Source organism: Bombina bombina, chromosome 6 (genome assembly GCF_027579735.1).
Source record: "Bombina bombina isolate aBomBom1 chromosome 6, aBomBom1.pri, whole genome shotgun sequence".
In the NCBI taxonomy this organism is placed as follows: domain Eukaryota; kingdom Metazoa; phylum Chordata; class Amphibia; order Anura; family Bombinatoridae; genus Bombina; species Bombina bombina.
This window is the reverse complement of record NC_069504.1, coordinates 956,253,024-956,268,157: the sequence shown is the minus strand read 5'-3', so window position 1 is coordinate 956,268,157 and position 15,134 is coordinate 956,253,024. Positions and strand designations below refer to the sequence as shown.

General features: G+C 34.9%; 1 protein-coding gene across 1 annotated transcript in view; it reads right to left on the bottom strand.

The window, feature by feature from the left end:
• Positions 1 to 560: 560 nt before the first annotated feature.
• Positions 561 to 15,134, bottom strand: part of PCDHAC2 (protocadherin alpha subfamily C, 2) — a 149,255-nt gene continuing 134,681 nt past the window's right edge. The window contains exon 4 of the mRNA XM_053719599.1: positions 561 to 2,860. Coding sequence (XP_053575574.1) covers positions 2,550 to 2,860 — 311 coding nt within the window. The 3' untranslated portion in view covers positions 561 to 2,549. The remainder of the gene's footprint in view (positions 2,861 to 15,134) is intronic.

The window sequence follows — 15,134 nt, the reverse complement described above, 5'->3', positions numbered from 1 at the left end:
CTCAAACAACTGCCATTTTGTTTAAAATTAAGGGTGGACATTTGATTTTTGGATTATGAAATCTGAAGATATAACAACGCAGATAATGACTGTGTGTTGTTTTCAGGAGGTAAAAAAAACTTGGCTTCAGGAGTATTAAAGGGAAAAGGATTGTGACCTTTTAGGATTGTGACCACTGAAAAACCACACTGGCAATTCCGTTTGACACTCAGAAATCATTTTCTGCCAAAAACAAGCATAAGATTGAGATCAACTCCTTAGTTATGAGATTATTATTGATCTCATAAATTCAGAGAAGTTTGCAACATGAATTGTAACATATTAATATTTCTTTGTAATCACCAGTAGTTTTCAAGTCAAGTCTTCAGAACATAAGTTAGATTTTTAATTAGAGAGTCAACTACAAAATGTACAATTATTAATAGTAAATGTGTACACAATACTGTGAAAATGTTAAATTAATGTATCCTGAAGACTTCCATTGGAAACTATAAGATTGAGTATGGTTCACTTTTTTAATCACTTTAATATTAATTAAAAAAAATACATAACTTTGAAAATTTCTTGATTAAAGAAAAGATTTTTTTTACTGTGTATATTGAAATAAAAAATGATAAACAGCAGTGAATTGAAAATCCACAGTACTTCACTTTGTTCACAAGTGTACAAAAAGAAAAGAAAACTATATGGGTTTACATTCAACAGTAAAGATCAACTATAACTGATAGTTCCATTTGCATTCACATACACAAGCACAGAATAAATATATGTGGGAATTCCATAAGGAGCATAGGGCATACATACTTATATCTTCACATGAGTGTTAGTAGGGTCTGCAGTTCATATCCTTGTATAAAAGGCAAAATATTTGTGAAAGAGGCAAAAACGACACAACACTTTGTTATGAACTTCGGCTATTTCATCTGTGGAAGAGTAATATTTGGATCCTGCATTTATATATTTTGACAATTTCAAAGAGAGATATGTAGTGTTGGTGTACTTTGAAGTGCATATGTAGGAAAGGTAGGCTTAACAATTTATTTATTTTTTATAACACATGCAACAGCCAGACACATTGTGACCTGACATAAATAAAGCTGTGATTGGCAAGTGACCAATACAATATGTATGATTCAGGCATTTTCTCTAAAGCACTTTAATAGCAGCAATTATTATTTCCAATGGCTTGTACTGTGAAGTAGATATGCACTCTTCAGATAGCATGTGTTAAGTAGCAAATTATAAGATAGCCTGTTTTGTAAAAAAAAATAAAAAGTGATTGTACAAGTTTTTGCAGAAATTGTGTACAACAGAAGGGTTAAAAGAAAGTGTGTTTTTACACTTATTTTTCATTCCTGAGGAATTTGCTTATATGTAAAATGTAAATAATATATCAAAAAGTTGTTGATTCTCATATACGGACACAGCTTAACTATTTTTAAATATACTGTGAATACTGTACAGTATATATCAAGACACACATATACACATACATACTGGGGCGTATTTTTGCATAGGCCAACTAGCCCATCCCTTTGTTGGAAATACTTAAAGGGGTAGCAGACTATCACCTGGGACTGAGTTTTGCATAAAATGACTATCCTGATTCTGCCTACATCTCAATATATATTCACACGTAAAAGGCTAAAATCAGAAAATATAAGCTTCAGTCTGTAATAGTATGTTGTGATAAGGGCAGCACGTCAGATGGGGACAGCATTAGACCTTGATAAGCCCCTTCATAAGTATATGTATATGTATACACTGGGGTGGTAAACCTTAGCACTCTTGCCCAAGATGGCACATGAATATTGTTATTGGCTGGCATGTGGCGTGCATTTCTGCCAATAGCCTACTGGCATGTAGCCTGCTGCTAGCTCCATATTGCAAGCAAGAACATTTTTTTAAGAAGCGTATCATACATTTGAGCACACGCTCTAAGAAAGTTTTGCCACCCCTAATATACACTGTGTGGGTATGCATTATAAGCGTAAATGCTTATATTCAGTATTTCAATATATTTATATAAACCGATACTCATAACATGGTATAACATTTCTAATTTATAATAATGTTTCAATGATTGTGTTTTTTTGTTATTTTTTTGTATAATTTGTATGTGATAATGATCCCTCTGTTTTAAATTGTTTCTGCACAGATTAGCAGAGAAAAGAGTTTAGTGGCTGAAATGTAATATTCACTTGAATGTTGTCCATCTAGCATGGATGCCTGAATATGACTCTTATTCTGTACAATATGATACCATTTATTTACAGAGACGTTGGCCTTAAAAGTCACTTACTGTATTATATGCACACGTTTGCAACTGATTTCTTTGGATGTGAGAGACAACTGCTGGATATGACTAACAATTGACAGAATAAAGCTTTAAGACATAATCTGGTAAATTATATAGACATACTGAGTAAGTTTTCAGGCTTGGATGTGGAAATTATTGTCCTTAGGAAGGTGCATTAACAGTAGGAAGAATTTAGGAGTTGCTACATTATTTCTTACAAAATGGGTTAATAATTGGCTTCAGTATCCTCTCATTGATCATTATTATCAGTTGGATTGTTTCCTTTCTCTTGGTTTTTGTTTCCCTTCTTTTTCTTCTTCTTTTTCTTGGTTTCTTCCTTCTTACCAAATGTTATGAAGTTACTTTTGTTGTTTTGAGCAGATGGCTGATCTTGCCGAATAGATATGATGGCTGGAGATCCTGGGATAATGAAATTATCTGGAAAATCAGGGGGAATCTGTGGCACGGGTTGTTTTGGGTTGCCTGATCCATATTTGAAAGTCCAACTATTGCAATTCACACCTGCACCCACTGGAGGAGAAACCTCACCTCCTTCAGGCTCTGCAAAGACAAAATTAAAATGCATATTATTTCTCTTTTATAGCAATATATATATTAAATATTTATAGCAAAACATAATTATTTACAAAATGAAAATCAATAAAGGTAGTTTAGCTAGTTTACATTTTACTACAAACAATTATTTTTTTCACTCTTTTTCGATAAACAGTAAATCCCAAAAGTAAAGTTCTCTTGCCTAGGGCTAGCATACCACATACCGCCTCTTTAATCCCTTTGGCCAAATGGACATAGACCTATGTCTTGCAATACATAGCCCATCGTCCATAATGCTGGAAGCACATGGAGTCACGGTTGTCAAGTGACAACCGAGACTTGCTGTTTGCAGACTTCCATCTGCCTTTATGTAGTAACAGAGCATGATTAGTGAATGAAATGTTGCAAGGAGAGGGAGGGATGGATTGCTATACTACAGAAAAAGTTGAAATTAGGGTGGCGCCGCATAACTATTGGGGAGAGGGGGGACCCCTACACCACAGTTAACATTCTAATAAATAAAATAAAGAAATAAATAAAAACTGGGTACTGACAGGCAGCTGCCAGTATGTAAGATGGCTGCCACTAGTGGGAGGGATCAGGAAGGGTTGAGGAGAGACCCCTACACTCCAGAAGAAGAATTAAAAAAAAAAAAAAAAAACTAAACTGTGTACTTGCAGACTGTCAGCCAGTACCTAAGATGGTGGTGAGGAGTGTGGGTAGGAGAGAAGAGAGCTATTCTGGAGGGATCAGGGAGGTGGGAGGGTAACCCATACATTACAATACTATTACAGTTAGGAGCTAACTAAATAACCCCTTTACTGCTGGGAATTTCATTGTTGTGGTGGGCAGCTGCAATTAGCAGCCTCCAAATCACCAAAAATCAATGTCAAAGCCATGCATGTCTGCTTTTCCTGAACCATGAGAAGCTTTTACAACCATTTGTGTTATGACTGCACAAGCAGTATGTAAATCATTTCAGTGAGAAACCCAGTTTGTGAAAAAGTTAATTTTTATATGATCATTTATATGATCACATTTGGCAGGCAAAATGGTAGCATGAAATATACTAAAATGGGCCTAGATCAATATGTTGGGTTGTCTTCTTAAAAAAATACATAGTTTTGATAGGTAAATTTAAAAAAATAAACTGAAAGGAAAAAAAATGCTAAAAATTCGCCAATTAAAAAATTGACAAAGGGATTAAATGTGACTGCTTTCAAAAAATATTTATGTCAGGGCCTTTTTATATAATCAGTATGACATATTTCTTTAAAATGCACTGTCGTGTATATTTCATAAATGGCATTTTTTAAAAGGGCAAAATAACTACCCTACTCACAAGCCCAGACTTGTTTCTTTGACCTATTTTTATACACAGAGTTATCCTTTATGCAAATAATTATTATATTATGAAATCAAGCTATTACTTCATATATAGAATATACAGTCTATAGGTCCACATTTAGCAATATGTGGGCAGAGAGGTTTCTAAAAATTGAACATGTCGGCCAATGATGGCAGGTAGTGGGCAGCATTGAACTGCATGCATTTATCATTGCACGAGTGGCTGCTTGCACAATAGTGCCCCCCTTTCAAACACAGCTGTCAATCACCCTAGTCAAACTAGTCCGGGGGAGATTTTTAAACCACCAGCTCAGAGCTGGCAGAGAGGTTAAGAAACAGTAGTCTCCTGGCCAATCGGTCTGAGGATTGCTGCCCTAAAAATCTAGGACATTTTACTAGCATTTCCTCTTTTACTGTAAACTTCATCTACTATATTGAATTATTTCTATTATTTAAAACAATGTGTTCTTTCAACTAACCTATTAATATCAACCCCTTCAGCTGATAGACATATTGGGTGAAGAGATTTAAACATATTCAAGGTCTTAGTGATGTCTTTTATATATATAAGTTCTTTACCAATCTTTATATCTGGTATATTTCTATGTACCCTTGCATATTATTACCCCACAGAGGACAGCTACAGTTTTATGTTCAAGCATTTAATTTCTTGACCAAAGTACTTTTGTAGCAGCACTCTGACAATTTTTATAATTATTAATCATTTTGTTTTCTTCATTTATTTTTTACTCAACCACACTGTCAATAAATATATTAAAGGGACATTTTACAGTAGTTTTTTCTTTGCACAAATATTTTTAGATTAATTATTTGTATAGCCCATGTGGGAGTGTTTTGTAACAATGTATAGTTTTGCTTATTTTTTAATAATATTGTGCTGATTTTCAGACTCCTAACCAAGCCCCACAGTGTCAGATGTAAACTGAAGTCTATAGATTCTTGTTTGCTCCTGTTTGTGTAATGGGTCTTTTCATATAGAGAGGAGAGGGCAAGGGTCTGCTCTTCCTGCTTTATCAGCCCCTTGCAGTGGGTGTCCCAGCCCAACCTCATCAACAGTGCTAAACTTGGAGCTTTCAAGTAAGTTTTAAAAACTGGATTTTTAGATCAGTATGTGTGCATATTCTTCTTTACAGTAGTGTCAATTACATGCAGTTATATGATAATTAGTGTATACTGTCCCTTTAAAACTGATCCTTGTAAAGTATATATTTGCTTCTCTAGTATGTTGTCTTTCTATAACTCTCCTTCAAACAATATCAGAGCTATGTCAACAATTTTACCCCCACAATAGAGATTCAGGTTACAAAACAAGGTTGCAATCTCTCAGAATTCACAAAACCAAGTGCTACATAATTAGGATATTGCTTTTCACCATCTCACTTTCATCATTTCAGAAAAGTTTTACATTTTAATCAGAAATATTATGCAATTCAAATATAGAATCAGAACTTTATAATTATATTATATATAAGAACTATATAATTATATCTTTTTTTTCCAAGTTATATTTGTCAAGAGAGAAAAAAAAAAAATTGCTTTAGCCAGAGAATACATATCTGAAATTGTTCTATTTGAAAGTGACAATATATGTTTACATGACAAACAGAATAATTGTTATTGGTAAAAAAAAAACTATGGTTAAAATGTGATTATGCACAATAGTCTCTGAACCTTAGGTAGCCCCCAGAACATTGCCCTGAAGCCCCCATTCTTTCCTGTAGAGACATATATGCTATATACATGTATAACTATTTTCAACTTAAAATATATTTCCTCTTTTTTTATACCTTTTTTAATTCCCACTATTTCACAAATAATTTTAACTTTTGATGTAGCCCATTGGAGAATTTAAAAACGTTATTACTGATCTTAAAGGGACATCAAACACTTTGAGATGGTAATATAACATGATATACGTATATATATATATATATATATATATATTGTGTGTGTATGTATGTATATATATATATATATATATATATATATATATAAAAGTTCAGGATAGACAAGCACTCCAGAAATCCAGTTCCAATGCCCAGGGTGCAACAGATAAGTAAATAGAAAATAATGAAGAGTGCACTCGCCAGGACTTTTCAGAAGTTTAATTCCAATATATGAACTTTTTCGGGGGTTAGCCCCTTCTTCAGACATACAAAGATACAATTGTATCTTTGTATGTCTGAAGAAGGGGCTAACCCCCCGAAAACGTTCACATATTGGAATTAAACTTCTGAAAAGTCCTGGCGAGTGCACTCCTCATTATTTTATATATATATAAATCCACCTCTGATGAAGCGCATGTGCGCACGCGCGAAACGCGTCAGGTGTTTTTGCTCTGGCTTCACCTTTTGTACCTGCACTCTGCCAATAAACTGGTTTTGAACTGACTTTGGATGTAGCTTCAGTCTCAATCCTTCCCGCCTTTGGGGATTTCTTGCCTGTTATATATATATATATATATATATATATACACACACACACAACAGCACTTTAAAATATGGGGAGGCGAAAAGTGAGTTTAAAATCCTCCACTAAATCCAAAATGTATAGAAAATAACTCATTGTGTAAACCATTTGTAAATGGTTTACACAATGAGTTATTTTCTCTCTCTCTCTCTCTCTCTCTCTCTCTCTCTCTCTCTCTCTCTCTCTATCTCTCTCTCTCTCTCTATATATATATATATATATATATATACACACAGTATATATATATAATATATATATATATATATATATATATATATATATATATACTGTATATATCATAATAACAAGAGTATTGCATTGAGCAATGATACTTTTTATTGGATTAACTATACATTTATAAGTTGACAAGCTTTCGGAAGAGTTCCTTCCGTTATCAAGTCTAAAGCAATACTGAACTCTTCCGAAATACTGAATACTGAACTCTTCCGAAAGCTTGTCAAATTATAAAAGTATAGTTAGTCCAATAAAAAAGTATCATTGCTCAATGCAATAATCTTGTTATTTTGATATCTAAATCTCTGGACTAACACGGCTACTCCAATCAATATATATATATATATATATATATATATACCTTTACAATATACTTTCATTATTTATGTTGTCTACTTTCCTGTAATTCCATTCTGAAATTGTGAGATTTTCAGTTCCTGTTAGAAATGGAAGTGCAGAACACACAGCCATTGGCTGCACCCTCTAGTGACCTATTTACAGTATAACTGTACCTAATTGGCCACAGCAGAGAAGGTAACCTAAGTTATAACACAGCAAACTTTACACTTATTTTGTCACTATTTAAACAGCTAATGAAACTTTAAAAAACACATCTACATGTTATTCTCAGATTAATCTTTTCTTTGAATGCATTATCCTATCTAGCATTTATTTAGGGCCAGATTACAAGTGGAGCGCTAAATATCGCTTTTTTGGGTCAGCAGAATTTTGAGTACCTAGGGAAGCACAAAACCTAAATACTCCACTGGAGCCTATGGTGCTTTTACTATCTGGTAATGACTCAATTTGTTAATTGCTGACATGATACAAGCCCCACTGGTGATCTGAGCAACTGCGGTATATAAAATGCTGGCACACTGAGAATATCTAGCTATGCTCCACATTCACCTGCAGAGAAAAATGTTAACACTAAAACAGTGTTAAGTTTTACTAGAAGCTTTTTTGCCTATACATGTATATGGTAAATATGTTTCTATTCAAAGATGTACTTCCTCTATGTGCATTTAAATTTTAACCAGAATGTTCCTTAAGTTACACAGCATTTTGTCTTTGAACAATGATATAATCAAGGCAGTGAAGAATACAGAAACAAATAAGAATAAAGCACAAACAAACTATAATCATACATAATACTCCAGATTGCCCCTTAATATGGGCCAGGTTACAAATGGAGTGTAAAATATCGCTTTCATGAAAGCGATATTTGTGCTTCACTGTGTAATACCAGCTCACACTAACAGCAATGTGAAAGCGAGTTTGTGATCACATTGCTGGGAAGCATCACACTCACAAGAGCGAACTTCCAAAGACTCCAATTGGAGCCTCGTTCTGATGCCGTCTCTGACCTTGCACAGCGAACGTGTAAGTAGCACAGCGATGGCAGCATGTTTTTAAAAATATATGTACATGAATATATACATATATATGAAAAATTGTACCAGCTCTAAAAGTTTATGTTTCCCAAGTCACAGGGTTCCTGAACTTAAAATACTGTCAGGTCACCTAGTGCACGAAGTCATCAATTTAATTATAAGAAATATTGAAGAGAAAATACAGATGGACTAATCTACTTATTTAAAGGACACAAAATAAAGAATATACTGTTGTGCATATAATCACGAGGAGCCCAAGAATCTCGGCAAAACACAAAAATGTGTATGGCTTAAGGCATATTTAATAGACATGATCAATGTAACATAAGATGCAATACATACTACTAAAGAGAAATAAAGCAAGAAAAAATGTGAGCAATCCTAAAAAGTAGACAGATATGAAGCCCTTATTAAAGGTTACCAGAATAAAAGACCAAAAGTATACCATCTTGATGAATTATATTGGGTTAAATTGTCCACACAAAGTGATACAAAGTAGTAGACTGTGCCCAGTAATTGTCAAATAGATAAGAAAACAGGTCATTTGTCAAAAACCAGTAAAGCAGAGGCAACAGTTAGTTGGTTGTGCATAGTGATCCATAGTTAAAGCAAGCAAGCCAAAGCGATTAAACAAATATAACCGTCCTGCGTCAGGTGTTAGTAAATACAATGCAGTGGAAATCCTCCAATAGGGCACATTTAAGACCGGGTTTAAAAAAGGCAAACAAAGCCCACAGCTCACCGGACCATATATTTGTTGTATTCAGTTCCACGGTCCTCCCAGAGCTGCCCCTCTGTCTTAGCACTCACCGAATTCACAGGTGAGTATTTGAAAAGTTCTCCACGCTTACAGTTTGTTGCAAAGCTCACTGTAAACTGCACATGAACTTAGATGCTGAAATTTGGACACTTAGTGAAACTGCAATCCACATCAAGGATAAATTGCCTCCATTATCATCTACATACAGGTGTAAAACGCCACCTTACAGACAGGGCGTGACCCTACGCACGTTTCACCCTTCTCATTCGTCTAGGGCTTTCTCAAGCGTCATACTGAATTAACAATGCAGGCAGACTTTATATCATCTGTAAATGGGCTTGGTGAAATAAACCAATAGGATTGCTCAATTGCTCACACATAATCATAGACTGAATTTCAAAAACAGATTACTAAATATATACAAATTATTCTTACTTGACATATGTTAATACAATAAATAGAAATAAATCATACAGTGAGAGAGTGAGATCATTCATGCATACATACTGCAATTAATTAATTTTTACAATGGATAATACCAGTGGCGGCTAGTGGGTTATTCAAGTGGGGGTTCACAATATATTGTGAAAATTTACATTTACGATTACCACGAAAGTGAACCAGAGCTATGTAAATTTAATTTCTCCTGCAGATTTGTGAGGGAGGATAAGCTCTGGGAACACAGATTCAGGCTCAATTAGAACCTTGTCTAAACATAAAGTCAGCTGCTCTGCTTCAGTGAGGGGCAAGACCCTGCAGGAGAAGGCACATTGCTTCCCTATGCTGCCCTAACCTGCTCCAACTGGTAAGGATCCTCATCTTTGTCTGAAATCCCAAAGAGAATGATTTAGCAGTCAGGGGCCACCACAGTAGTTTATATATCTCATATATATATATATCATTTCCAGGGTAATTTTGCACTCCCAGTATTCAACTCAATTATGCATCAGCCAGGGTGCAAAGTCAAACATAATGCAGTTTTCCAGGAAGAGACTGTACTAACTGGGCTTGTATAAAAAGTAACTTACTTGACCAAAGCTTAAAATAGGGAATAGAGCATGCTCTATTCCCTAATTTAAGCTTTTGGCAAATAAAAGTTATTTTTTATCCAAGCCCAGTGAGTGCAGTCTCTTCCTGGAAAACACACACACACATATATATCTATATCTATCTATCTATCTATCTATCTATCTATCTATCTATCTATCTATCTATCTATCTATCTATCTATATATATATATATATATATATTTATACAGTATATATACACATACAAACTTAGTGCAGTTAAGGTGTTAAATACACAGCCAGGGATATACACACAAGCATACATTAATATACAAGCCAACAGACATATTCCTATACATAATTAGCCCCCTAACCATCATAGAGCTTGATAGAGGTGCAGAGAAAGTAAGGAGAAAGAGAACTGGCAAAGGAGAAAAATGAGAGGAAAACAATCTTTAGGGGTCTTGAAAACTTTCTGAGAAGCCAATACAGTACTCCTTCTGCTCTCCCCAGTTGTGTGATTAAAATCAGTGTCACAGAAGCAGCATTCAATGTTGAGAAGTTATTAAATTAATTTAAGAGAAATAGAAGTAATAACCCCCACCTAGAAGCATGGTTCTGGCATAACTCTCTTCTCTTTATAACATCAGATTGGCATTCTAATTTATTAAATTCTTACACGTTGCTTTTACAGCCCTTTGAAGATTCTTTTTTTTAGTGTTTAATACATTACATCTTGTAATTGTGTTTTGCACCTTAATTGTAAATGTTACCTTTTCCAGAGCAGGCCTCACTATAGCCCAGATCTGTGGTGGCCCCTGACTGCTAAATAATTCTGTTTGGGAGTGCAGATTTCAGACAATTCTGCTTATCAACATGACAAGCATTGTTCAGCATTTAGACAGCAGCTTACTCACAGCAAGCACCGGAGCTTCTCCTCTCCTTTACTGCATTCCAGGAATACCCTTCAGTAGTGTAATAGCTCTTATAGCAGGTTACTTCCCTAAGTCCACTCTGCACCACTAACCACTGAATGGTATTACTGGAATGTAGTAAAGGAGATGAGAAGCTCCGGTGCTTGCTGTGATTTAGTTGCTCTCTAAATGCTGAATAATGTATGTCATGTTGAGAAGCAGAATTCAGCACATGGGAAAACAACTAAATCACAAAAGCACAGCGGCTACAGAAATCAGGACAAATACACATCAATAAAGACCAGATTGCTGTGCAATATTAGTCACTTACCCTGGGCATTCTGATCAGGGCACTTGTAGTCTCCTCTCCCACTTCCCCAGAGGCACAATTTAAAAAAGTGCACGACTTCTCCCTCACACTTTCATCACGTACATGCGTGCGGGAGGAGGAGCCTCATTGGCTCTACAGTGATGGCTGGCTTTCACTCGCACAGAAAATATGTGCGATTAAGAAGGTATAGGGCTGGCTTGGGGGCGGCGCTACAGGCACATAGAAATTAGTGCAAAGGGCTTGATGCCTATACTTCTATCTATCGCACATGCGGTGCGATAGATAGAAGTGAAAACAGCACATTTTTAAAAACATTTATTTTACAAAACTGAACTGGAAACCTTTTGGCTGAATAAATATAATTTTCCAATAGGGGGCTATTGGAAATGTTTTATTTAGGGGGTTCATGTGCGCCTCTGCTCCTATAGAGTAGCCTCCACTGGATAATACTATTAGTAATAGGGTTATTTTACAGCTTGTACCTGTTCCATATATACAAGCAAACCTAAATTCAAAACCATATCTTTAATTCAATCGTTTGGAGGGTTTATTTGCATCACACTGCACCCACTTTATCCTTGATGTGGATTGAAGTTTCACTAAGTGTCCAATTTCAGCATTGAAGTTCATGTGCAGTTTACAGTGACCTTTGCAACAAGCTGTAAAAATGGAGAACTTTTTAAATATACACCTTCTAATTCGGTGAGTGCTAAGATGGAGGGGCAGCTCTGGGAGGACCGTGGAACTGAATACACACATACAAATATATGATTCGGTGAGCTGTGGGCTTTGTTTGCCTTTTTGAAACCCGGTCTTAAATGTGCACTTTTGGAGGATTTCCACTGAATCGTATCTACTAACACCTGGCGCAGGACTGTTATATGTGTTTAATCGCTTTGGCTTGCTTGCTTTAACTATGGATCACTCTGCACAACCAACTAACTGTTGCCTCTGCTTCACTGGTTTTTGACAAACGACCTCTTTTCTTATCTATTTGACAATTACTGGACACAGTCTACTTCTTTGTATCACTTTGTGTGGACAATTTAATCCATTACAATTCATCAAGGTGGTATACTTTTGGACTTTTATTCCTGTAACCTTTAATAAGGGCTTCATATCTGCCTACTATTTCGGATTGCTCAAATTTTTTCTTGCTTTATTTCTCTTTAGTAGTATGTATTGCATCTTATGTTACATTGATCATGTCTATTAAATATGCCTTAAGCAATAAACATTTTTCTGTTTTGCTGAGGTTCTTGGGCTCCTCTTGATTATTTATTGTGTGTCCTTTTAATAAGCAGATGCTGGATTAGTCCATCTGTATTTTCTCTTCAATATTTCATATACATATATATGTTTGTGTTAATATATATAATAATAATATATATATACACATAGTAACACATAAATATATATGTATATAAGCATATACATATATATTTACTGGGAAAATAGACCGCAATATAAAGGCACTTTACACCCCAATCCCACCATTTTTAGATCCAAAAAACTGCCTAGTGCAATTGTTTTTATTAATAAAGATAATGCTACATTGTTTTTAATAAAAAAACTATAATGGCCTCTATTTTGAGGGCATTTGGGGCACTTTTAGAAAATTAACCAAGGATTGGATCTCTGGTTAATTTTCTGAGCACTAGTTGCTACCCTGAGCTTGTAATGGCTGGTTTATTATCATGGTAAAGGGGTAAGTAGCTGCAAATTTGCCTGTTTGCGGGTGCACAATAATTTAGTGCTCCACTTGTAATCTGGCTCTAAATAAGGTAATAATAATCAGTGTTGTTAGTGCTGACATATGATGAAAAGTTTGATGAGGATTAAGAATAAGTGAATATAAGGAAATAAAGGAGGGGTAGAATCAATTTTGAACTCCACACAGGAGATGTTGGTGTTAATAAATGCTATGCTGGAGTTTGAATGTGCAATTAATCAACAAGTTACCTGTTATTGCATTTTACTGATATTTGTTATCTTTGTGCAGTTTTATGTAAGGAATATTTTACACCATATATGTAATACAAGCAAAACTCTTTTACCGTCAAACAGCATCATAGTGTTGGACAGAACTCTGAAGGAATATGATAAGTAATTATTTGATATTATCCACTGTTTAAATGCCCATTTATGTATCATTTTGTAACTTCTACCTGCAATTAAAATGTGAACAAAACAAAGACTTTGCTAATTGCAATGGACTATATACAAGTGGAGAGCGAAATTGCGTTTTTGCAATTGCGATATTTGTGCTCCACTCAGTAATACCAGTGCACGCAAATATGTGCTGGTATTACAAGTTAAACGCAATGCAAACACAACCTCACGTTTGCATTGCCTGGAGGATGGAAGTATTGATCTCATTCTGTGAGACATGGCAAAGAACCTAGCACAGGGGGTAATGGCTGGTTATTTAACGTGCGTACGTAAGGCAAATTTTCCCCTTTACGGGCCCATGTTAAAATAGCACTGAACTAGTAATCTATCCCAAAATGTTTTATTGTAATAAAGTATTAAGCTAAAATATACAATGTAATAAACACACTACTTTTCACTATAATAGTCTACTATTCCACCTGATTTTACCTTATGTAGGGCCAGATTACGAGTGTAGCGGTATTTAACGCTCCCGCTTGTGTGCTAACTCCGCAAGAAGTAGCTAATTTCGATGTGCGCAAAAAAGCCGGGTAGGATACTGCACGCACACTGGGGTCGATTTAACAACCCCGTATTCTGCCTTATGCACCTGTTTCCGTGCAAGCCTTCAGGCTCGCTGGAAACCGGAGTTAAGAAGCAGCGGTCTTAAGACCGCTGCTCCTTAACTCGTCCGCCACCTCTGAGGAGGCAGAAAGCAATCAGACCAATCGGATTCGATCAGGTTGATTGACACCCCCTACTAGTGGCCATGCGCAAGCATTTCACAAGGAATGCTTGTGCAAAGATAAATGCCGACAGGGTTTGTGGACACAAACTAACACCCTACTTGCCAACAAACCCGATCGCATATTTTCAAGTGCGCTAACCTGACATTAAAATATAAATATTTCACATTCCAATGTTCTTCACATAGCAGAATATGTTCTATTTATTCATAAATACATATTTCTACATATATATGATGGTATTTTTGTAAAATATATATCTATACCTATATATATATATATATATATATATATATATATATATATATATATATATATATATACATACATATATATATATATATGTATAGATATATACAGAAATATGTATATAGGAATATCAATTTAAATATACTTAGAGCATATTCTGCTATGTGCAGAACATTGGAATGTAAAATATTTACCGTAAAGACAGTGTATAACACTTTATTAAATATGAATATTGCATAAATATGATTTTACATGTTTCTATCTACTGCAAAGGGCTCCAATGCTCTTATATATGTCAATATATGTATTCATATGTATTTATATATGTCTGTAAATACATATATACACACACATACTGTATATATATATATATATATATATATATATATATATATTTAGACATGTATATGTATGTATCTCTATAGTAAATCCCTTTGCATGCCTGATATCTTTGAGCTCTTTTGGTACAATCCTTTTATATTATGATTGTAACTGTACTTTGTAATGTATTTTTGATCTGTTTTGTGCCACTTTTTTGTTTCACGAAACAGTTAACCAGAGCTCTGAGGACGCGGTATCCTGATGTGCATTAACCTGAAATGCACTCAAGCGATCATGTTTCCTTTCAACTTGTTATATGAGCGCTACACATGACG